This window comes from Pholis gunnellus (genome assembly GCF_910591455.1).
Source record: "Pholis gunnellus genome assembly, chromosome: 16".
Lineage (NCBI taxonomy): Eukaryota > Metazoa > Chordata > Actinopteri > Perciformes > Pholidae > Pholis > Pholis gunnellus.
The window spans coordinates 15,628,772-15,654,660 of record NC_136543.1 but is presented as its reverse complement, the minus strand read 5'-3'; the positions used below and the strand labels follow the sequence as shown (position 1 = coordinate 15,654,660).

General features: G+C 43.8%; 2 protein-coding genes across 3 annotated transcripts in view; one reads left to right on the top strand and one right to left on the bottom strand.

Moving 5' to 3' along the window:
- Nucleotides 1-9,543, top strand: part of arid1ab (AT-rich interactive domain 1Ab) — a 47,175-nt gene extending 37,632 nt beyond the window's left edge. The window contains exons 9-20 of one of the 2 annotated variants that reach the window (XM_079175815.1): nt 106-251; nt 361-461; nt 561-770; nt 885-1,089; nt 3,081-3,213; nt 3,688-3,863; nt 3,949-4,078; nt 4,242-4,361; nt 4,533-4,629; nt 4,808-5,627; nt 5,834-5,964; nt 6,072-9,543. In XM_079175815.1, the coding sequence (XP_079031941.1) occupies nt 106-251; nt 361-461; nt 561-770; nt 885-1,089; nt 3,081-3,213; nt 3,688-3,863; nt 3,949-4,078; nt 4,242-4,361; nt 4,533-4,629; nt 4,808-5,627; nt 5,834-5,964; nt 6,072-7,997 (4,195 nt within the window). In that variant the 3' untranslated portion in view covers nt 7,998-9,543. Of the gene's footprint in view, nt 1-105; nt 252-360; nt 462-560; nt 771-884; nt 1,090-3,080; nt 3,214-3,684; nt 3,864-3,948; nt 4,079-4,241; nt 4,362-4,532; nt 4,630-4,807; nt 5,628-5,833; nt 5,965-6,071 lie in introns of both variants that reach the window. The other variant, XM_079175814.1, reaches the window with a different exon arrangement.
- An 8,728-nt stretch (nt 9,544-18,271) lies between these two features.
- On the bottom strand, nt 18,272-22,819 carry LOC306708588 (sodium-dependent neutral amino acid transporter B(0)AT3-like; the record flags this gene model as incomplete). Its single annotated transcript, XM_079176454.1, has 12 exons — nt 18,272-18,490; nt 18,772-18,934; nt 19,043-19,202; nt 19,297-19,501; nt 19,690-19,846; nt 19,944-20,072; nt 20,154-20,266; nt 20,347-20,457; nt 20,591-20,772; nt 21,356-21,493; nt 21,589-21,729; nt 22,678-22,819. 12 exons carry the CDS (start codon nt 22,817-22,819, stop codon nt 18,272-18,274), a joined length of 1,860 nt encoding a protein of 619 aa, XP_079032580.1.
- Between the last annotated feature and the right edge of the window lie 3,070 nt (nt 22,820-25,889).

Here is a 25,889-nt window from a genome sequence, read left to right as displayed (position 1 = left end):
ACAGAAAGGATGATTATTATGATCTTTCTTGGGAGTTTCTTTGGGTCCGGCTGATTGTGTCTCCTTTCCAAAGTATTCCCTTTAAACAAGCATTCTCTTTTCTAGGCCTCCTGGCTACCCTAACATGTCCCCGGGCATGATGGGAACTGGCTCTCCATACGGCCCGGGCATGAACAGCATGCACGGTATGATGAACCAGGCAGGGCCTGGGCCTTACCCAATGGGTGCAAATATGGCCAACAACACTCCTGGTGAGTAAAAGCTCCACTGAGCTCTGATCAAGTGATATACTGTGCCCATGGTAGGCTGGGATAGACTGGTTATCTTTTTGTTTTTCCCCTCCTATTACCGTCTTTTTAGGAATGGCTCCCAGTTCCCAGGAGTTTGGCGTGGAAAAAATGAACCCTACCCAGAAGATAAACAACAAAGTGGAGGTGACTCCCAAGCCTGAACCCAAAAAGGTAGAGTTCTAAATCCATGTGATAACATCTGTGAAGCTCATTAGAAGCTTATTTCCCCCCCCCCAATCTCACAATATCCTCCCATCATCTGTGCTGTAGAAGTCGAGCTCCTCCACCATCACTAACGAGAAGATCACTCGTCTGTACGAGCTCGGTCCAGAGCCAGAGAGGAAGATGTGGGTGGATCGGTTCCTGGCCTTCGCCGAGGAGAAGGCCATGGGCATGACCAACCTGCCCGCAGTCGGACGCAAGCCTCTCGATCTCTTCAGGCTCTACGTGTCCGTCAAAGAGATCGGCGGCCTCACCCAGGTATGCCCGGGCTTCACCTGCATTCGCTCGGGGATATCGCAGATTAAAAACATACGGCACTGTAATGTTTTGTGCAGCTTTCTGAGCCTACTCCTTCCTCGTGTCGCCCACCAGGTGAACAAGAACAAGAAGTGGAGGGAGCTGGCCACCAACCTGAACGTGGGCACGTCGAGCAGCGCAGCCAGTTCACTCAAGAAACAGTACATCCAGTGTTTGTACGCCTTCGAGTGCAAGATTGAGCGCGGCGAGGACCCGCCCGCAGACTTCTTCAACACGGACACCAAAAAGAACCAGCCCAAGGTCCAGCCTCCCAGCCCAGGTGAGCCCGCCCCCCCCTCTGATTTTAATCACACGACTGGATGAAAGAGTCTTTAATTTTTTTTTCCCTCTCTCCCTTGGGTGCAGTGTGGTTTCCATGCAATTCATCACATCCTCATTGCTTTACTTGCCTCGCATCACCTGCCCTATAAACTACTGTACTTTATTGTGTCCTATTAATTGCGGTGTTAAAAGCCGATCTCAGACCGTCGTTTGTCATCTTCTGTATGGGGCTGCCATCCTCCATAAATCAATGCCGTTTTGGCGTATATTGGAGGAGTTGTAAATGGTGGCAGTGTAGCTGTAAGTCACAGAAGTGCGCCGCATCCTCTGGACAGTTCCACGAACACATCTCTTGGGGGGGGGACTCTTTGGCATTTGCACAGGACATGACGAAAAAGGCTTGTCCTTTCAGACTTACCCCGTTGTCTTTTTGTGCAAACAGTGATTCCACCAGCATGCCAAATCTTTCAATGAACTCTGAATGGTGGGTAAAAGTCAGTGTGTATACTGGCAGTCAGTCAGAGGTTAAGAGGGGGGTGGGGGTAGGGGGGGGGGAGGGGGGGTCACGTGACAACGTGTCGCCGGGAAGCTGTTTGTTTTGGGAGGGACTCCGGTTTGAGCTGCCAGGAGCAACCGCACCAGGAGCGACCACGTGCTGCTCCAGTCTGGCCCGAGACCCGCGCTGTCAGACGCGGGGGCACTGAGTCAGCGCCGGGGTGTTGTTACAGGAGACATCAGGGTGCTTGTCAGCTGGCATCAAGCCCTCCAGTTAGTACGAAGGAAGAGCTGAGGAAGCGGCGGCGAGGGGCGGGAGGTGATTTGGCGATAGCGGTGCTCCGTCAGTGGCGTGTCCTTGCGGCCCGGGGCTACAGAGGCAAGGCACCGCTCCCCGGAGATTAGTACTGAGCCAGAAATGATGAATGGGGGGAAGAGGCTTGTGTGTGTGTGTGTGTGTGTGTGTGTGTGTGTGTGTGTGTGTGTGTGTGTGTGTGTGTGTGTGTGTGTGTGTGTGTGTGTGTGTGTGTGTGTGTGTGTGTGTGTGTATAGAAGTCATGCAACACACTGTGTCTCTCTCTCTCTCTCTCTCTCTCTCTCTACCATGCTATTTTTTCCCTCCTCATGAGATCCTCCCCCTCCCCTTTCCTCCCTTCATCTTTAGTAGAGGGAAATCCCTGCCCAGAGGGAGGAGGGGGAGGGGGGGAGCCGGCTAATGTGTGTGTGTGTGTGTGTGTGTGTGTGTGAGAGCTAGAGAGGCGAGAGGGTGATGTGAGAAAATGTGAATAAATTTGACCTGCCGGTGACCCTGGTGTGTGCGTGTGTGTGTGTGTGCCAGTTTAATGAATGGGAACCTGTGAGTCATCAGACTGGCGTGCTAATAGTGAGAAGTCCTGAGCTGAAGTTAAGGATGAGCACTACTATGTCACACACACACAATACCAACAATCACTCACTCTCATGCACACTTACACTACTTGCTGCCTCGTGTCTCTGCAGGTCAGGGAGTAATCTGTCAGAGTCGGGGTTTAGATCATTGTTTCCTAGAGACTCTGAGCCCGGTGGTGGTTGAGGAGGAGGGCGATGGATGCGGCGATGCAGGGGTGGGGGTGGGGGTGGGGGGGGGTGCTGTGATGAGCTGGAAAATTCAACATTTTCGCTGGCTGTGCACTCAAAAGCCAGCCAGCTTGACACAAACTGTTTCTCTCCGTGCAGCGCTGAGGAATTTCTTAATGGGATTTAGGATTGCCAAAAAGCAGCATGTGTTCCTGAAAGCCCCCAGCAGAGCTGAGCCTATCCACAACACTATCCCACTACACGATCGACTATCAACTCTCGCTTTTATTCCTACAGTGAAGGGAGGAGGATGAGGAGGGCATGTTCTTTTGAATTCTCTGGAGTCTTTCGATTCTCCACCCAGAGGACTTTTGTCGTTTACAAGCACTCAGTGTGTGTGTGTGTGTGTGTGTGTGTGTGTATATCGTTGTTTTGCAGCTGGTTCTGGATCCCTGCAAGGACCACAGACTCCTCAGTCCACCAGTAGTTCCATGGCAGAAGGTGGCGACCTGAAGCCCCCAACCCCAGCCTCCACCCCGCACACGCAAATGCCTCCAATGCCTGGCGTCAGGTACGAGTTAGAAGCAACGATATCACATTTTCTATGATGTCAGCAGTATCAGGATTAATCACAATAAAATGAAAGTGATCCCTGTGGTGGAGTTGGATCATTGCAGCAGGAGATGGAGTACAACAAACAGGAACAAGTTATGTAATGTTAAGATACACACACAACCAACCAGCCTGTGGTGTAGAAAATTATTGTTTAACTAATGTATTTAAATGAAAACATGGAAACGCTATATAAAATATTAAATATAGTATTATAAGGTAAACATGTATAATAAGTTTTGAATGTTTTGAAATCTATGGATGCTAAAAAAGCTCTCATATCTGATATAGATATTACAACACAGGTTAGATAGTTATAGACTCCCGGTATCTATCATATCTTAAAATTGTCAATTGTCATTTTTTTTGCAAAAATGTTATACAAAGCAAAAATAATCAATATTTCAATAACACGCCTTCTTCCCTCCAGTAGGAGTAGCGTTAATCTGCAGGACCCCTTTGCGGATGGCGTAGACCCAGCGTTTTCCAGAAGGAACGCCATGACTCCCAATTCACAGGGCTACCAGCCTGGGATGGGTGGCCCCGAGATGATCGCTCGAATGGGTCCCTACGAGTCCAACAAGGACCCCTTCGGTGGCATGAGGAAAGGTGAGCGACAGCCGAAACCAGCGAATCGGGCGCTGCAGGAGTTCTGTCCGTTCTAAAACTAACAGCCATCTTTTGTTTCTTCAAGCTGGAGAGCAGTTCATGCAGCCAGGTCCCAACAGTGGGATGGGAGAACAGTATAACAGAGGTCCGCCAGGCCCCATGGGTAACATGCAGATGGGCCAGAGGCAACAGTACCCTTACGGATACGACAGGAGGTAAACAAACTGCGTCATTCTCCCCGTGCTCTGCAGAATTTTATAATCGTATAAATCTGTGAAACATTTATTAAGATCTTGACAAGACTGGGATCAGACCTGTGCTATTTCACTGTCCTTTGGTGTACAAGTCTTTGATGAGTGCTGTTTGCTGTGTTCACAGACAGGAGCCAGGCATGGGCCCTGACGGCAGTATGGGACCAGGAGCTCCTCAGCCCAACATGATGCCTTCTGGTGCCGACACAGGGATGTACTCGCCCAGCCGCCCTCCACCACAGCAACGGTCAGTACCCGATCAGTGCCAAGATTGGTCTGTATTCAAGGAGAAATTTGGTTGTTTCAAGGAATTTTGCCAGTGTGATCATTTTGAATGACTGAAGGATTGGACTGTCTGGATATACTGTAAAGAAGAAAAGTGAACTGTAATGGTGTGAACCTTTGTTATTGTTTTCAGGCATGAATCTTATACCAATCAGTACCCTGGCCAAGGAGCTCCCCCTGGTGGCCCATACCCAAATCAACAGCCAGGAATGTATCCACAGCAGCAACCGGTAAGAACATTTTGTTCGGCATTTGCGGTGCTCTTATTACAACTTGATACCTCTTTTTTTTTTTTTGGATATACGTGTTAAAGGAACAATTCTCTCTAGGTGCCAATATTCTAAGGAAGAGATGCAAGCCATGGTTCTGTTATAATTCTTAATAATGCTGAATTTTGTCTTCTGACAGAACTACAAGCGTCCCGTGGATGGAGGGTATGGCCCTCCTGCCAAGCGCCATGAGGGAGAAATCTACAATGTCCCCTACAGTGGTCAGCAGCAGCCAGGACCCCAGCCCTCGGGACCCCAGGGCCAACAGGACATGTATAACCAGTATAATGCATATCCTGGAGGGGACCGCAGACCACCAGGCCCACAGAACCAGTTCCCTTTTCCCTTTGGCCGGGATAGAGTACCGTCGTCTGCAGGTCCTAACTCCCAGTCCCCAATGCCTCCCCAAATGATGTCAAGCCCCATGCCTTCGGGTCCCGATGGCCCCCAGGGCCCAATGTGGCAGGGTCGCAATGAGATGGGCTACCCTAACTATCCCAGCAGACAGGGACCTCCTGTACCAGGCCAGGGCCCCGGCTACCACGGCATGAACCGCTCCGAGGAGATGATGCCATCAGACCAACGCATGAACCACGAGGGTCAGTGGCCCGGCCACGTCAACCAGCGGCAGCCGCCGTTCGGCCCCGGTGGTTCTGGACCTCCCATGACCAGACCCCTGCCATCCACCTACCAGACGTCCCAGAACCACATTCCTCAGGTGTCGAACCCAACGCCAATGCCCCGGCCCATGGAAAGCAGGACATCACCCAGCAAGTCCCCCTACATGCATCCGGGGATTAAGGTGCAGAAAGCTGGACCCCCGGTACCCGCCTCCCACATTGGCCAGGCCCCAGTGCAGCAACCCATGATCAGGCGAGATGTGGCCTTCCCTCCTGGCTCCGTGGAGGCCTCCCCACCCCATCTCAAACCTCGCAGACGGCTCACCATGAAAGACATCGGTACAGAACCTTTATTTCATGCCTCTTAGTATTTTCAATAGAAAAGCACATGTACTAAACAAAGTGCTTTAGTGACTGCAGTTAAATGTAAGTAGTATAACAAGGTGTTAAATGCTAATCCTGACGGTACAGATCAGTGAACCTCAGCTGTAATAACTGACGATCGAGTTGTCTTGTATTCATTCAGTTTTTTTCTTTCTGTACAGGCACTCCTGAGGCTTGGAGAGTCATGATGTCACTAAAGTCAGGCTTATTAGCGGAGAGCACCTGGGCCTTGGACACCATTAACATTTTACTGTATGATGACAATAGCATTACTACTTTTAACTTATGCCAGGTAAGCTCCACGAACCGACATCTGTTAAATTTGCATGAACAGCACATGACTTGTCTTCTCACATTGTATGTGGATCGTTTTGATGACCACCTTCTTTGGTTTCTCAGCTGCCTGGTTTCCTGGAGCTGGTGGTGGAGTACTTCAGACGCTGCCTCATCGAGATCTTTGGCATCTTAAAGGAGTACGAAGTGGGAGACCCCGGCCAGCGCACCCTCATAGACCCCAACGCGGCTGAGGATCCTGATGATGACATCCCCATGCCTGAGGGCGAGGGCATGGACGTGGACGAAGAGGACGAGGAGGATGACGAGGTAGAGGAAGCTAAGGCCAATCCTGACACCCCCTCACTGGTCCAGGTGAAACAGGAGGAGGAGGAGAGCTCACACAAACACACGTCTTCAGAGGACGAGGATGAGGAGAAGGAAAGGGAGTCCTCTACCAAGGAACCCAATACCTCTACCTCAGGGTCCTCCCAGGATCCCAACCTCCACTCGGAAAAGCCCAAGCAGGCTAGCAAGTTTGATAAACTCCCCATCAAGGTGGTGCGGAAGATGAATCCCTTCCTGGTGAACCACTCGTCCAAGCTTGGGCAGCGGCAGAGCTTTGACAGCGGCCTGACACACTGGAGCATCGGTGGCGGTGACACTACCGAGCACATTCAGACACACTTCGAGAGCCGGATGGACCTTCTCAAGCAGCGGAAACGCAAGCCAACGGCAACCGAGAGCCGCAAGAAGGTCCAGGGGACTGAGACTGGGACGGAAAACCCAGAGAAATCCAAGTCCAATGGGGAGAATAAACCTCGGCAGCAGATGCCCGAGTCTTCTGAACCCCAGAAGTCTCCAGCGGAGAAGACCCCTCCTCTTCTTCCCATTGGCGCACCAGTCACTGCCACGATCGACGATGTACTATCCGCCCGTCCAGGGTCGGTCACGGAGGAAGTGGTTCGCGGAGGCCCGGAAGAGCAGAAAGAGAACGGCAAGTACCTGTTCAGCATCAACCCGGACCTGCAGAGCCGACGCAACATCAAGATCCTGGAGGACGAGCCTCACAGCAAGGACGAGACGCCGCTCAGCACCCTGTCGGACTGGCAGGACTCGCTAGCTCGGCGCTGCATCTGCGTTTCCAACATAGTGCGCAGCCTCTCATTCGTTCCCAGTAACGACCTGGAGATGTCCAAACACCCGGGTCTCCTGCTGCTGTTGGGCCGCCTGGTGCTGCTCCACCACAGGCACCCCGAACGCAAACAGGCCCCGGTCACCTATGAGAAGGAGGAAGAGGAAGACGAGGGCGTTAGCTGCGAGAGAGACGAGTGGTGGTGGGACTGCCTCGAGGTGCTGAGGGAGAACTGTCTCGTCACTCTGGCGAACATCTCGGGCCAGCTGGACCTTTCTATCTATCCGGAGAGTATATGCCTGCCGCTGCTGGATGGCCTGCTCCACTGGGCGGTCTGCCCCTCAGCGGAGGCCCTGGACCCCTTCCCCACACTGGGGCCCCACAGCTCACTTTCCCCCCAGAGACTGGTCCTCGAGACCCTCAGCAAGCTCAGCATCCAGGACAACAACGTCGACCTCATACTGGCAACGCCGCCGTTCAGCCGCTTGGAGAAGCTGTACGGCTCGCTGGTGCGCTTGGTCGGCGAACGCAAAGTGGCCGTTTGCCGAGAAATGGCCGTCGTCCTGTTGGCCAACTTGGCCCAGGGCGACGGCCTAGCGGCGCGGTCCATCGCTGTGCAGAAAGGCAGCGTGGGTAACCTGTTGGGCTTCCTGGAGGACAGCCTAGCTGCCACACAGTACCAGCAGAGCCAGAGCTCCCTGCTACAAATGCAGGGAGGACCTCAGTTTGAGCCCACCAGCGTGGACATGATGCGGCGGGCTGCCCGGGCCCTGCACGCGCTGGCTAAGGTGGAGGAGAACCACTCGGAGTTCACGTTGTACGAGTCGCGGCTACTTGACATCTCGGTGTCCCCACTTATGAACTCTCTGGTGTCCCAAGTGATCTGTGACGTACTGTTTCTGATCGGCCAGTCATGACAGCCGTGGGGAGGTTTCAGCTCTGCCTCTGTCCGTTCCCTCTCACCCTCACCCCTTTTCTTTGTGTGCGTGCGTGTGTCTGTTGCGTGTGAGTGAAAAGAGCAAAAAAACTGACTGTCCTCTTTTTTTTTTTTTTTTTTTTTCGTTTTTTTAATTTTTATTTATGCAAAATCACCTCGGATTCCACTGTCTTTCTACCCCTGCTTCTCACTAAAGGAAGGAATATCATGAAGTAGCTGTGGATTTTAAAAACCGTCTAAAATGGAAAGATACTGACATAGAAGAGCAGATTGGGACCCAGGCTTAGGACCGAGTGCTGCCCTGCAGAAAGGACTTGTTTTTTAATGAAAAGAAAAATCTCCAGAAAAAAGAAGAAACTGTAACCAAAGTTGCTGTCTCGTTTACAGTGAGTTTGGGGGATACATGTGCTCGCTTTTTCTCCCTCGGGGAGGGGGGGAGGGGGGGGGGGGGGGGGGGGGGGGGGGTGGGTCGGCAGAGGGAAGAGGGCACGGACTAAACAATATTATGGTTCATGTTTGGAGGCTACATAGACTCACGGACTGTGGTGTGGTATACTTGCTGTAACTTTGGATGCTATATACTCAGCCCCACAGGAACCACATTATTGGCTGTGAACAGACAATTGTCATGGGAGGCCTGTGCAGTAGATTGTAGGACTTTTTTTCTGTACTGTACACCTTAAAAACTGTAAACATACTGTAATAATACTGTTTCACACTGAGATACGCTGGCTTGGCAGCAAACTGTAGTTTTTAAAAACAGTTTTAGTTAATGTCGAGAGAGAAAACGGCTTTCCCCCCAAAGTATGGTGAACCTACAACACCCCGACCTCTTCTCTTTGTCCCTTGATTGTATGACTTGACCCTTATATTAAAAAGTCACCTCTTTAGGACTGGTCCTCAACTCTAGATGCAGTCCAAGCTGCAGTGTATATATGATGTTGTACATTACACTTCTCTCTCTCTATCTCTCTCTCTTTCTCAACTTCTGTTGCTCTTCACCATTTTTAATCTTTGACGATTATAAGACCCCCCCCTCCCCCCCCCCCCCCGCATCAAGTAAGCCACGTGATGACTTGACGCCCACCCTCTCCGTTACTTTAGGCGCCCCACCCTGCTCGTATCGCTCTCCGGGGGTGTTCAGCTGCTGTCCAACGCCCCCCCCCCCCCCCCCCCCCCCCTCCCCAAACAAACACACAACATCAAGTTTCAGTTTGTCTCCGGTCCGGATGTAGAGAATATAACGAAGATCATGTCTGCGGTTCCATTTGAGCTCCTTCATAAAATGACAAACTAGACCTTGATGAAGAAACCATTTTAAATTTTTGTTTATTTTTGTTTATTTTTTATTTTTTTTCCAGTGATGCGGATTCTGCATATTTGTATTTCAGATGATGTAGCTAAAAACTTGATGTAAATTCCTCTTTTTTCCTTTTTTTGGCTTAATGAATATCATTTATTCAGTATGAAATCTTTATACTATATGTTCCACGTGTTAAGAATAAATGTACATTAAATCTTCGTAAGACGTTTGCTGTGGATTTCTTTTTCCTTCTTATATTACTACCCTCATACAACGTTGAGTCAGCAGTAAATATGAGCAGAGGCTCTTCGGAGTACGCTGCTTATCAAATGCACGGCCATGTTCTCCATCCGTGCATCGACCGACATCTCACCCAGGCGTTGCACTGCTGTCTTTGTCCCTGGACCACACATGCTGCTGATATTTACAGTTCAGGTGAACAAGCAGAGTCTGTTTGATAACATACAGATAATGTGGAGCGGCGGGTCCTCAACCGCTTAAGAGTTGCGATCTACCAGAATAATCAGTTTGGTGTTCACAACCCTCTAGTTTTGTTTAGTTTAGAGCAGATAGCTCCTCGCCGTTGTCTAATGTTGCTGCTGGCGCTGTGGATTTTTGACTCAATTGACCCAAAATCGCATATTTGCCTCAGAGGGCTTTACAATGGTTTCCGTAACTTTTTCTCTTCCTCTGAACCAACGGAAATGCCCCGTCAGAGAGCACACTTTGACTCTCACACCTAATAAAATCTATTCTGAGACAAATTATGTCACTGGTACAGGTGATGTGATGCAAAGAAAAAAAGCATTCCCCGGTCCAAAATATGTTACTTTATGATGACTCCACGTGGCCGGAGATGGTTTCTGGTTGTCTGCACGTGGTCCATCCTCGTGAGAATGATGCATCAGGAACGAATTTGGAGGTCAAAGGTGACCGTGACCACCAAATTCAAGAATTCATGTGCTAATTATGACAATTTCACGCATAGGGATGAAGTGGTGACATTTTGGACAGGCACGGAAGTAAACTGCAACATGGTTTGCGGAGTCATGCAACCACACGGCGGTAATTGTAATTTATGTTCTTTTCTCCGTAACCATCTGGTGACTCCTGAAATTGTTTCCCAACCGCTGACCTGGAGAGTTCTCATTCGCTCAGGGTGAATATTGTCTCTGAATTTAATTTGTGATATTGTGATCGAAGCTCTATTGGCTCCATTTGGAGCAGTGGGGGGGATATTAGGTTGTGAGTTTCTTCTAAACCCAACTCTTTAACACCCAACACCACAGCAGCACGTAAAACAAACCAACCGTCTGGCGTGCTTACAGTGAACTGATGTTAATTTGGGAGGCACAAAACATCCCTTTCACCCCCAGGAGATTGCATAATAATGTTTTTGAAATATTTATTTCCATTGTAGTCCTCAATGGCGAGAACAAAATAGCATTCCATAAAAACAAAAACCGCCAGCAGGAGCTAAATGCGGCACCAGCTACATTTTCAAAGACCGCTGCCATCTCTTGATGTGGTTTCACTTCGTTGAGCTTTATTTATTCAGGAAGTCTCACTGAGATTAAGATCTCTTTTTTAAATGAGACATGAAAACAAAGTCATCCAAAATTGAGTCCTCACTTCCTTTTCACAACGTTGACTTGGTTATTAAGGCACTTCTTCTGAAAAAGAAACCTCAGTGCATTGATTTGGCAGAAACATCCACGGTTAACTCTGGTAATATTACAGTTAAATATACATTTATATAGCATCTTTCAAAGTAACATGACACAGCATCAAGACTAAACTTAAAAATTAGACAAAGCAGAACATTTGAATGTGATTTTTGAATACATTCACAAATCCAACACAATAAGAGCAGCTCAGTACTTGGTCACAGCAGAGCTTTGACCTAAAAGATAACATGTTTATCAGGTATAATGTTCACAATATGAGTACAGTGTGTTAGCATGCTTACAGTTACTAATTAGCACAAAGTACAGCATCGAGGCAAAGATACTCGGCCTGTTTTTCACGTCATTACACTATTGTCTCTAAAACACTTGCTTTATTGCTTCATGACGTAGGAAGGCACACGATATGGATATCGAAGCAAATGGATGGTTGTTAGAAGAATTATTCTCACTACAGACACTTAGAATGACACTCTGAGCAACTTTGTACTTGGCGTCTGATGTGCAGGAAACTCTGTGCACTGGGACTTCAGTGACGGAGCAATCCAGCCCATCTGCAGCTGCATCTACCTGCCACATCTGTTCCGTACTCAGGATCCATACTAAGTGGAGATTCTAAGCTACAGGTGCCATTAAAACAACCTCAGTTCCACTTTCATTGACAGATTCTGCCCCCCCCCCCCCCCCACAATCCCTCCCGTGTAGATTTGTTTCCAATATACTGTAGCCCTGACAGCGTTGACTACAGTGCATTCACTGGAACGGTGTCAATATCCGTAAGCTCAAATATTGATTTCTGCTCAAGCCACAGTCGGTGATCAGTAAGATTTGCCTTATTAGGTTGTAAAAGGAGTCATGCATCACAGGACATTGTATCTATATGTCCATGAGCAGTGTATAGAATATACTGTAGGTTAAAAGTTGTAGATGTTTTTGTGTGTTGTATAAACTGAGCACATGAGCCTAGGACATGTATTGCTCTGTTATTCAATACTAATTTTGTTAACATACAAATGGTATTTCATTTGTGGCCAATATACAGGTCAGTGTTTCATCTTGTTCTTCAGAAGGCTCCTCTTTCTACTCTGAACGCATGGCGCCCTCATCTGGTCAGAACAGCACAGTACAGTGTTTCACTATAATTAGTGTATCAACAGTGGTTTCAGATTTTTCAATCTCATATTGCAGCTGTAAATAGACTTCATTTGAGCCAGTGAGCTAAATGTAGAAGATATGTAAAAGGTTTTTGTATTAAAAATATCAAATTTAATTAAAAACTTAAATTGAGTCAAAATTTTGATTAAATTAAAAAGTTATTTTATTTTGAAATATTAAAATAAATAAAAATTTATTTAAAAATATGAGGGATAAATAAACATCATCCTGTTCTTGTTTAGTCTCTAACAAACAAATCAAATAAAGTAGTTTTGCCTCGTGAAGCTTCAGTAAAAACAATATAATATATTTAAACTCGGGAAGAATAAAAACTCATCTGCAGCCTTATCTTCCTCATCCTCAGTGAAATGAAAATAATAATCATAACTGTTAAAACAATCGATGGTATCACGCATATGGAAACAATCTCTCCTCTGACCAACAATAATATTTTTTATATTTTCTAAAAGTGAGAAATGTGACACCGATGAGTTCCACAGAGCTGCTTCCTGTCCGTCCCTGAACTACGTCAGAGCCTCAGCTGTGCCTCTGAGCAAGGCACTCACAGGATTACATCATAGCTCACCATCGTGTGAAAAGGGTTTACTACGTTTCCCAGAATGCTGCCTGTTGTAGGTGAAATCATCTGAGGATTTTCTGTCGGTATTATTGGGCAACATTAGAGGAAAAACTGCAATTTGAAGATACCAACATTTTATGTTGAGATAGAGTAAGATAAAACTTTGATCCCCAGGTGGAAAAATAACATTTTAACTTGAATTTTTGGCGGATAGTTTTTGTGCACGTTTGTTGTTGTAATACTAACTTTGGCCACAAGAGGCTGAAGTGCACCTCTACCTCATGTTCTAACGAAAAAACAGAATTTCTTCCAGGTTAGTTTAAACACATGGTGCATACATTATTGTGTTTTAGCAAATTGTGTCAATAAAAACTCTCCTGGAAGAAAACATGAATTATTTTAGTCGTATTTAGAACGATGGTAGGTAGAGGAGCACTTCAGCCTCTTGTGGCCAAATTGAGGATTAAAACAAGAACATCAATTTACCTGCTAAAGATAATTTTTTTCAAAGATAAAAAAATCTGATATAAATCCTTTTGAGTAAAATTGATAAGGAGGTAGAACAGATGAAAGATAAAATAAATTAAATTAAAAAGATTAAATCAAAAAAATGAATTGAATCAACAAAAAAGTTAAATTTAATCAACTTGAAAAATTCAATACAAAAATTCAATCCGATAGTGGTTGCACACACAACAGCAGATGCTATTAAAACAAACGTTTCAACTCACCAATCGATAACATCCGTCAAAAACGCTCTTGTTACAGTCTAGACCAGGGGTCTTCAACGTTTTTCAGGCCAAGGACCCCCAAACAGATAGAGCGATGGAGCAGGGACCCCCGACTATATTGTATAAAATTGTGTTTTATATTAAACTGCGCCTAGTGCCATGTCAAACATACCTCTTTATTGTGCATTCAATACTAAGCTATTCAAATAATACACAGGTTCATATATTCATGTTTTTATTTTAAACGTATAGTGCGTAGGGTGGCCGTGCCACTGCCATTTAGAAACATACCTTGTCAGCTGATACCAATGCCAATATCAACATTGTCTGTCAATTGCATGATAATCATGCATACAAGCTATTCAAATTGACATTTTCATTTTAAACATAAATGTGGAAACGAAAATGAGTGATGGCCTATTAGTGCCACTGCCATGCATAAACATACCTGTTATCTAGCATACAATACTGAACTATTAAAATAATGGACAGATTCATGTTTGGAAAAATTTCGCGGACCCCCTGTTGAAGACCTCTGGTCTAGATGAAATAGAGTAACATATCCAGTCCAAAACACTTCAATACATCATTAAATCCACACAGACTGCTAATAAACTATGTCAAATTAGCCGGCAGGTATGCTAATCTTCTGTTGTAACGTTTAAAAATGGCGGCTGCACTCCAACCTTTTGATTGACATGTCAGTTGAGCCAATAGGAGCCCCCGTGTCTTGTCCTCAGCCGACAACAGCCAATGAGAGTCCGCGTAGTCCAGGTAGTGCCTGCCCCTTCACCGAAGTTGCAAACGAATGTGCTGATGACTGACACTTCATATAGCCAATGAAATTCCAAATACAGCGATACGACGCATCAGTTTCTTTCCTCCCCACATTAATCACCTTTTTTGACAAAAGAGACTCTAGTAACATATTATTCACTCTTTTTGAACGCACAACTTTTGGTTTCAAGAAGGGGAATAAAATACTATTACGTGTTTCAACAATACTGATCTGGATATAGGATATACTGTCTGTAAGGGCCATTAAAGTCAACTTTAAACATGGTTAACAATGGTCTCTTTTGGAATCTCAAAATGGTCTTTTAGCAGTTGCATTTAGATGTTTTCTTTACCCTCCTGTTGTCCTCAAATGTATTAACATATTACCCTTGGGGTCTGTTTGACTCCGGTAATTTAGACCTCCTGAAAATGATTGAAATTAACAATGTTAGCCACTTATTGACCTAAAATGCAAAATAGGAAAATAGGAAAGACGTATCTGGTGTTTTTTATGGTAGGGCTGGGCAATAATACCAACATCTTCTATCTCAATTCAGTTAGTCTGAGGCATTTGAGGTGTATGCTTGTTATTATCACTTTAGACAACATAATTGTGTCTCGTGATATCTTCATATATCACAATATAATTCCATTGAAAGATAAATTATCATATTGAATTATCGCCCAGATCTTTTATGGCTTCAAACGGAAGCCCTGGTTAGTTTTTTCTTACTGCCTCTTCCTGTTGTGTGGACTACTGCTGGACACACACTCACTTGACAGCTAAGATATATTTTAGGTGAAGCATCCGGTCATTTGTTGTTTTACTGTACAATTATTGCCTCAAGTGTGCCTCTTTTATCAGTTACTGGGCTTGTTGCTGTATTTATGGTTTCTTATAAGCTGAGTGAATCCCCCCCCCTCTCCTGTACTTTGTACTTCCTCGTAAAAATTGGCGACAACACCCAGTTTAGCATGGATGATTAACAATCTTGCATAGAACACCATAGTATCTTTTGACAAGATATTACATGGCAAATTATCTTGTAGTTTTTGCAGTAAGACAGTAATGCGTAACTATTTTATTTTCTCTCACAGCAGACCTGTCTATGCGCTACAGCCTTTCTTTAGGCTTGTTCTACTCAGCAGGGCAGCAAATGAGGAATACAACTGGTGGCTATCCTCAGACTCAAGTGCCCTGTCCTTAGACCTGAAAGTCAGGGAAAGAACATTGCATTAAAAACAAAGCCTTTGATTGAAGAGCTTAGCAAGTAAAAGGCCCGCTAAAAAAGTTAAAGCCTCTCACTTCCACTGTTCAAAAAGACCCAAATGTATGTGAAAATATACTGCATGACAAAAACACATTCGCTGTATGCTGCCTTTACTGAACAGGAGCTGCTCAACTGTCTCAAAATCTGAGAAAGTAGAAGAAATTAACTCTCAACCAAAACATTCCACAGAACAACCACGAGGTGGTCAAACAAATCCAGAGGGGCAAGCCCACATGGGAGAAGCTGCCTTCAGGTTAATCATGATATTTACGTTCAACCGTAATTAAAAAGATTTGTCGCATAAACCTAAGGAGATTTCTGGCAGAAACCTCTCCCATGTCCATGACAAGCTGTGTCGGACATAGGCTGGTAGACACAGGTTCAAAGACCAAGGTAGGAACTTGAACATGCCCTTCCTCTTACAAATTAATGCGGAAGTTACTCTCAAACAACAACCAGGATGTAAATAACAATTTTTAACTCATCAAGTTCCACGATAACTGAGTCAATGGGATGTTTCACTTCAACACATAATGGCCAAATTATCTAGCAGAATGACAGTAAATAACAGTAAATACGCACAGAACTATTGGTTAAACAGATCAGGGGACAGAAAACATAACTGATAAATATGCCCTGTATTATGTATCATAATTAGTTTGCATCAAGTTTACCTTTCATTAACTTTTTTTGCATTTGATTGTCAGTTGTGTTTCATGTCTGCAACTTCTTTGTGTTGTGCTGATCATATAATAATGGATACCTTTTCCTTATCAGACCAATTCTCTTGATCTGCAAGAACTTCTCCAAGCTGGTGCTGCTTCATGCATGCAGGTAAAGACAGTGACCTTACTTTTGACTCTTTTTCAAACCTTAAGTGCAATCTTAATTTAATACTGCATTTTTTTTGCTGTTGTCACATGGTATGCTAAGATACCACTGTCTAATATTCAGATTAAATAAAGGCAGTGGGCACTGCAAACTATTTCTTTCCATTACCCACCTGAAGTATTAAAAATACAGTTCTGATAAACATAAGTCTTCACTATGGTAACCTCCGCTCTCGTATTTGCTCACAGGCCTTGACGTATGAATAAACAGGCCAGTAAATGTAATACTGCTATTAAAGTAAACACATGGAGAGTTATCAATCAATAATTGCATTGAGCTGAGAACAAATGTTACCTTTTTTTATCTCTGATTGTTAACATCTGAGTGGGCAGGGCTTGTCTCTTTTGTCTCCATCTGTTTTCTGTTTTTTTGTTTTTCTCTTTATCTGTGTGCTCAGAGTTTGCCCTTTGGTCAGACGGTTGCTAAGAACCCTGCCTACTTCCTGCAGATGATGTTGGATATGGCCGAAACTGCCAATTCATTTCATCAGGCTCAGCAACATAGGCAACATTTCTCCATCATGCGTCTACAATAAAATAATTTAAGCAATAATACTATACTTTCCCTTTCTCCAGGACTGATTTTAGTAAGGGGGTTAGAGTTGTCTCATAACTGCAACGGAATAAAAGACAATTAATTGTAGACTGTTCCTGTCGCTGTGTCGGGAGATATTAATAATAAATTAGCTATAAATGCATACAATAGGCACAACCTCGCTCTCAAATCATATTCTTGCTGCTGTGTGATGGCTAAGAGGTATTTTATCAACTGCACAGAAAACGTGTGTTCGTTTAGAGGCAGGATTACTAACTTGCAAGTTAAGTTAAGTCGGCCTCCTTGTGAAAAGAAACTCCCTAAATGAGCAATATGAAAACATCATCATTACAACTTGCTCGGAATGCCAATCCCTTTGAATGTGGACTTTGTGAGAGGCACACCCAACCTAACAAATGTAGATACACAAGCATCTTACATGTACACAAGTCAGTTTATTGCTTCCTTTAATTCAATTTTACAGGTGCTGGAAATAGTTTTTACAGTTCTCCATCAAAGAGGGGAAAAAAACAATCTTTCCATTCTGTGCTGTCATCATCTTGACGGGAAAGCACAGCAGCATCTGGGGGATCTGAGGCTGGCCAGAGTCCGCCAAGTCACTAACCCCAGCCGACTTCTTGGCCATCCAGATGTAGTCTACTGGCTAGCCTCAATTACACAACCATAAAACCCTCAGCAACTCAAACGTATAGATATATATACATACATTTATTCCAGACTGTCTCTAAAATGTTTATGTTGTGAGTTTTGTCTGTTTTTCTTCAGAGTTGTTTCAAAATGTGGACACTTTGTTATAAGTGTTTTAAAATCAGTGACATGGATTTATCTGATCTTCAATGTCCCCAAAAAAATTGAAATGTGCAGTGTCTGGAAATAATAAAAAACAATCCTTAGTCATCTGATATAAAACAACTTAAGTGATAAACCTCAGTCATAAACACGCTCTATAAAACAAAACAACAGCCACCAGGTCAATAAAGATGGATAATTAAAAATCATCCAAATACCTTTTCTAGACCCCGCCTCGTCCAACAGCCGTTTGTCTCTCTGGACTTTGATTTACACAAAGAGGACATGACGTCACTTGGAAGATAATTTAAGTGTGAATAAGTTAACAGAAATATTGTCAGCCATCACATGAGTAAGTCCAATGATGAGATAGATGCATTTCAGTCTTTTTTACTTTGCACAGATGAAGAGTTCTCATAAATTAAAAGTCTCTCTATGAATAGCAGGAAGCTTAAGATCTCAATAACTTTTGCAGGATGCTTTTCTGTGCAGTAACATTGTTACTTGCAACATTTTTTTAAGCTCTCTGGTTCTTCTGTTCCTGCGTTTCAACCTCGAAGCCGTCATTGCAGTAGGGATTTAGGTCAATGAGAGCAGAGGATTTCTTGATCCTAGAGCAGATCAGTTGGTAGAGCGCCACCAGAGGGATGGAAATCACAGGTAGTATACAGAGGAGGATGATTATGGCAAACACCCAGTCGGGATAATGCTTCATTTCAGTTTGTGGGAATAGTTCCTGGAGAAAAAAAGAAAAGAAAAAAAAAGCATAAAATATAGAATATTGTAACATTATTTGGAATTTTGTGAAATTTGCTGATTCTCTTTAAAAATTATTCCACTGTCTGTATCTATATCTATATCTGCTAGTGATTAGCTTAGCTTAGCTTAACTTAAAGTCACTTTGCTCAACTAACTTTAGGATAACTCTCTAATTTATACTTATAGAATAAATTAAAGATTGGACTCAGTACCACTAAATTCTTAACATCTCCATGTCAGTACTGTCGACTTGCTTACATAGGCCGGGTTCCATGCGGGATAGGAGGGGTGTGTCTGTGCCTGGATGGCCACGTAGGCAACCAACACCACCAGAAGCATTACAGGACTGATCACAATCCAGCATGCCTTCCAGAAAATGTTGGGCCTCTTCCCAGTCATGAAAAAGATGTCTTCACTGAAACTGTCAGAGGATACGGGAAGCAGAGTAGATGTTTAACGCACTTGGATCTCAATCATCATAAGGCTGCAGAGTAACACTACAGCGTATCAAAGAGAAGAAAAGGCTTACTTTTTCATTCCATGGACATAAATAACTCCAGTAATCTCAAAGAAGGCAATAATTAGCAGTGGTACAGAGCCCACGTAGCCGTTAAAGACCTCCACCCAGTAGTTCCCCGAACCCATGGTGAAGATGAGAGCCGTTAAGAAGGCTACCAAGCAGATGACCGCTAAGGATGTGAGAAAGAAACGTTTTTCAGAGTGGGACTTTAAAGGGGAAAACATGCATCCATTTGACTTGAAAACAGCTTAAGCTGCAAGTACCTGTTAGGAGTTCATTCGGGATCCACTTGGGCACTAGTTTGAGGTCTTTGATGGGCGTGAGTACTCCCTCTATGTTGCCAAACATGGAGGACAAACCCAAGGCAAAGAGCATGACGAAGAACAGTATGGCCCATATCTGCGAGCCTGGCATCTCTACCACTGCTTCAGTGAACACAATGAACGCCAGGCCGGTACCTGAAGCGCTCTGGGGAGGAAGATAAAAGAAAGGCAAGAAAGTAACGAGGAAGCACACTCTGACTGTTCATGTTTGACCGGTACATGATGTGCCGCATTCCAGGGAAGGAGAGGGGAGGCGAGAGCAGAAGTTAGACAAATGAAACTGCAGGCAAAAAGAATGCCCAAGACTGGGTGCGTTTTTTAAAGTTACAATACCTGGTCAAGGAATGTTTGCAGGTCACAGTGCCTCAGGTCCACACTGGCCAGCTCACCTGGAGATGTGCGATTCAGATACTCCACCCAGTGATCATAGTTGTCTGCTGTTATGTTCTGGTCTGAAAACTCAAATTGGTTGGTCAGAGCCAAGATGTTTCTGTAGATGGAGTACCGAAAAAGTATTCCTCATTAGTATCAGCAAGCAAAAAAAAAACGATTTATTAGAATTACATACAATGTGTGTGCGTACGTACTCCTTTACGCAGGAGTTGAAGGCGGTGTTAGCTTTAAATCCCAGAATGGAGAAGATGGAAATGGAGGCGTAGATAGATGTGGCGCTATTTATTACTCCTACTAGAATAGCATCCCTCTCACAGTTGTTTCTGATTGACACGGAGCAGAAAAAAAAAGTCACACACAATTCATCCAAACTTTTTTAGCGAGGGAGCCGCGTTAGTCCTTACCTCTCTGGATTATAGCTGGAGAAAGCTATGAGACCTCCAAAGGCCAACGAGAGAGAGAAGAAGATCTGGGTGAAAGCGTCCAGCCACACCTGAGGGTTCTTCAGTATCTCCCACTGCAGCGCGCGAAAACACAGAATGTCAGGTCGTCGTTTGCGGCATACAATCTGACATAGCAGCAAGGGGTCAAACTCACATCAGGGGTGAAGAGGTACACCAGTCCATCAGTGGCTCCAGGCAGAGTGAGTCCACGGATCAGGAAAATAGTCAGCACCAGGTAAGGGAATGTGGCTGTCACATACACAGCCTGAAACATATAATACAGCCCTTGTTAACTCTTTCTTTCTACGTCTTACGTTAAATGTCAGCAGTGATGTCAAATGTATGTGACTGATTTTGAAATAGGACTTTTCACCAGGTCATTCACCAGATAAACAGACCTTTCCAATGGAAGCAATGCCTTTGATGAAGCAGATGTAGACCACACACCAAGCGCTGCCCAGACAGATGACCAGCCACCAGTGCAGGGAGCCGCTGGTCTCGATGTCAGGTGTGACGTTCAGGGTCTCGCGGTACCAGAAGTAGTTCGCTGGAGTGCTCTTCACACACTCCACATTATAGCCTATGGATGCATGCAAAACAAACAAAAAGCAATGACAGAATCTATGAAATTCTACAAGGGTTTAATCTTAAAGTTGAGTTTTTTTAAATTTTGGTTTAAACATGCATTAACGTTTGTAACTGAGTTCAGTATTGAAATGTGTTTCTGCATAGTTTAATTTAAAATGTGGGAAGTAGCATTCAAAAAATGTATCACCATGAAACACATTTTAACATATTGGTATGATTATTGAAAACGAATGAGACCATTATTTGTGCTGTTTTCCTGTCACTTATTCCACTATGCGTGGCAGACAAACGCCTTTTTTATGCTCTTTTTTATATTGTGCTGCTGGATCCCTTTGTGCCATAAAACAATAAAAATTCAGAAGCTTTCCTTTTAAATGTGACCTGAAATGCCATGTAGATCCTGATCGTCTTCTTGCCTCTTGTAACTTTATTATAACTGAAGTAGATTCTCAAACTAAATTTGATACATTATAATCTCACTTATACTATGAAATGCAATACGTCTGTCACTGTGGTAGTAGCAATGGCCGTGTGTCACAATTAACGCGACAAGAGCAGCTAGAATGACTTGTTACCTGTGAGGTTATCATTGAGTGGACACTGGCTCCATGGCAGGGGGTTTTGGAAAGAGTGAAAGAAGTACCAGAGCACCCAGGCAAGGATGGTGTTGTAGAAAATGCCCACCAGGAATGACACCAACATGGAGGCAATTCCTACTCACATTTTCCATACCGCAAAAGAAAAAAATCAGCTTGTGAAATAATGAAGATCTGCCAAATATAAATGCTAATAACTCTAGGGAACCCACCGACTCCACCCAGCAGCGGTGAGATGGAGTTCCAGACACCGATGCTGCCCATGCGGAGCCTCTGTCCTATAGCCAGCTCCAGGTAGAGCAGGGGGAGGCCCTCAAACACCAGTGCTATCAGGTACGGGATGAGGAATGCGCCTGAAGACATGAAGTTATTTACCTCCCAGTTAGACGTCAGCCAGACTTAATTGTCTTTATCAACCTACTTTGCAGAGAACATTTTAAAATAAGGTTTATTAAGATTAATGGCTGTTCGAACCATGTTAGGGAAACAAATGACAAACACTTTTTAATTACCTTAATCAAGCCATAATAAGGGAGATTTCAGGCCATGCTAAATAAGTGCACTGCAATACTCAAAAACCTTCATAATTTAAATATATTTAGACAGTATGTGGTCACTGGACTTTTTTTTTTTAATTTTTTGAAATAACCCAAAACAGGAGTGGAGTCAGGTAGATGAAAATGTAAAAAAAAACAAATCATATTAAAACCTCCACTGCTTTAAATTACACAGATATTAGGCTTAAAGTAGTCAAGAAAAAGGTGTCATTCAGCTGAAGTCAAATAGAGTGTCAGCTGACTGTTTCACTGCCTGTGGAAATCAGGAATCCAAGAATCAATATGAGAAGTTGAATATGTACATTTACCGGATTGGCTGTTTACTCAACCTAACCCTGAACCAGGTCCTTTAGGATTCTGTGGTTTGGGAAACAAGAGCCCTCTCTGGGGACTATGAGGAAGTAAATACAGGAATTGCTGCATTCAAGCAGAAATCATTCCTGACGTTCACCATGATCAATAAAACCCAGATAAGGCTCACTATTTTGGCATCAACTGGCCTAGTTCATTTGTTAATGACTAATTCAACCGAGACAGAGAAATAATCTAAAATGCTTTTGTAATTCAATTCAGTATCTTGGATTAAACAATCTGAAACGTGTTAGAAATGCAGTTAAAAAATAACACAAGTGATAAAACGTGTAATTAACTTATACATCTCCAAGAGCAAACTTAATTAAACTATGGTGTGATGGGAAAAAAATAATGCAGCTCATAAATTAGCATCATATGATAGCATCTCACCTCCTCCGTAGATCTGGCATAGGTAGGGAAAACGCCAGACGTTTCCAAGACCCACTGCAAAGCCAATACATGTTAACAAGTACTGAACCTTGTTGTCCCATTTGGGTCTCTCCTCCACTCCAGATTCTTTTGTTTTGCCCATTCTCAGCTGGCAAACAGGCTTATCACAATTCCAGTTATGATGAAAAGATGCAAGACTCCTAATAATATACCTCAATCAGGTATTATATATTTGTATTTATTCCGTAATTCTCCAACTGTTGTCAGCTCAGTATATGTCAAAGTGATGTCCAGAGCTCCCCTCTCGTCCTCTGTCTTACTCTATTTAGTGGGCAGTCCTTGTCCAATCAGTTGCAGCTTAGAGTCAGGGTTTACAGATTTATTGTTTTTTATGGGGAAATCAAGCCACCAGGAAGACAGTGAAAACATCAGGCATTATGATTTAGTGGTCAGACCTCCCTGTTTTTTTAGTTTTTTTTTTAATGGGAGTGTGCTAAGCCTCCAATAATGGATAACCTGGTGATGCTGTTTCAATGTTACACTACCCTAAAGAGGTCAATTATCAAGACACCATGACTGTTGTATCATGACAGAGACGTATCTTTCTTTTTCAATCAATCAAACCTTTCTTCAAAAGTGACATTTGTCCATTGAAATTAATCAGGAAGTATTTTACAGCGAGTGGAAAGACACAGGTGACAAACTGAGGTAAAACAAGAGGGTTAAATTGTGAACCTAAAATATATAAAAATATTGATTGGTGCAACTTCAATATTCAATTCAAAGGGTATCAATAATTCCATAATAATTCGAAACAATCAGCATGTGAAAAATAGGGTGTGCAAAGTGGTAGCATCATTTTCAGTTAACCAACAAGTACAACTCAAACAGGGAAAGAGTGATTGTGCTGCATATAAAAGGAGAAACAAGGCTTTTACAATGGTACATGTAAGTAAATGTACTTCTAAATATATAAGTGATTTTGATAAAAAAAAGCTGTGATTGTCTTACCGTATAATTCCCTTCTTGTTGAACTGAATTTGATCATTTCAAGCAAGATAATTTCTGCCACCTACTGGTGTTAACCATACTCTGCACTTGTTCTTCTTAGACTGTGCTGCTGTAATCTCAGTTTCTGGAAAGTTCCTAAACGTCTTTGGCTCTGTTTCCACTCATGGGGATGTTGAAGTTAAATGGAGTCTCCAGGCTTGGTGTCAGCTTCAAAGCTCACAGTAGGCTTGAGGTGCTTCATGATCTCTGTGGCTGTAGGCCTTCAAAGCCATCCTAATATCCCTTTTCAGGCCCTTTCTAGTCATTGTAAGTGGTTGGCAAATTTCGTTCTTTGAGTCCTTGAGGCGTTTGGGGTTCTTCAGACTTATTTCTTTGCCTCCTTTTGCAGCAAACAAGTGGATACCATCTCGTTCTCAAAAGCATGGCTTTTCTGGTGCAGCAGTTTGTAGAAGTTCTTGTCTTTAAATAATTCCACCAGGACATTTCAGATGGTGGATTCTTTCACCAAAGCTCTGTCTGTGATCTGATTTGCTCTCTCAGTAACACAGTTGCCTGTCATAAGTTGAAGAGGACAAAGCTGGGATGCTTTAGGGCCGGAGACAAACCCCTGGTCCAAACTGTAGTCCAGAGCTGCTCCAACTCCTCATAGAAATCAGCCAGAAGTATCTTGTGTCCACCCACACAACATCGCCGTTGTATAGACAAGGTTCTTCTAAGCCTTGCTGGTAGGAGCTTTCATCCAGGATCCATGCTGCTCAAACATTTTCTCCTTGCCAAACTCAGGGAGAAACTGAGAGAACAGCCGGCTCTCCTCATCACTGTGTCTGTGTGGTAGTGGGCTAACTTTCAGTCAGCTTCCCATCTGTTGCATGGAGGAGGAAAGAGGATTCCATCCAAAGAGACACCTGGGCTGGAGCTAGCCGGTGATTAGCTTAGCATAAACATTGGAAGCAGGGGGAAACAGCTGGCCTGTCTCTTTACAAAATCCTCCAAGCAGCACCTCTACATTTAACTTATTATGTTACATTTTGTTTGTTTAATCCATACATATAGGGTATCTTGCCTGCTCCATTTGTTGTGCTTTGTTAGATCTTGGTCACCTGGCCTCTACCTCTGTGTTCTGTCAGTGTGAGGTCGCCCTCTTTTGGCTAATTTGCTGCTTTACATCTTTTGTCTGAATACGTCAAGGCCCAGAAACACCAAACTGACAACACAGTGCAAGCGCAGACAAATACAGACTAATGCGTTGTTTCATGTCACCTTATGTCTATAATTAAAAACAGCTGGAACAGCTGGATCCAAAATGATGACCTCGCCTAAATTCTCTGTACTGAAACCTCTCTAACTTTTTTATTCTTTACTTTATCAAAGTAGAAATTTGCAGAGAGACCCCTGACCTGTTGTGCTATGATTTGGGAGAGTTTTTAGGCTAACCAGGGCCTCATAACAAAAAGAAATAACAATAAAACTGCTTTTTTTTCAGGTAAACCTGACAATTTTCAATTTGAATTTGTGTGCCATCTTCATTTACTATTAACCAGTAACATATCCACAATATTTACCCATCTAAACAAATCTCACAAGTGTTTCTGTTATTAAAAAAAAAAAATGAATCAAATATGCCTTATAGTTAGAGATCTACACTCTCTTGAGTATGGGTATGCAATTTTCGAGCAGAGGCCTAAAAATAGGCGTAGGGTCCAAGAGGACAAATGCTTTCTTCCTTTCTTCGTCTCTGTGGATAATTTATCATAAATGTACCTGTGAACACAAACCTAAAACAGAGTCTTTACGGTTTTCAGATTTTATACACAAATACAAAGCTAACATTATGTGACAGTATTAACCTCTGGCAAATGTCAGAAAAACCCTTGATCTTGGTTGCTGATGATGCTAATTTCTCCTGATTTCAGATCAGATTCCTGCTGGAAAATGTGTGGTTGTAAACTCTATGGTTCAGAAGTGTTTATTGTGGTTATATTCATGGTAGAAATGCAGCTAAACTTGGCTTCAGTGGTCCCCGGGCTGCAATCACACCAGCAGAGCAGATGCAGAAGACTGTAAACACTGACCAATCAGAGCAGACTGGGCTTTTTTGAGAGGGGGGTCTTAAAGAGACAGCTGCTTATACAGACCAATTCATAAAGAGGGTTAATAGATGTGCTGGAGCAAAGACAAATGAAAAATAATGTGTTTTCTTA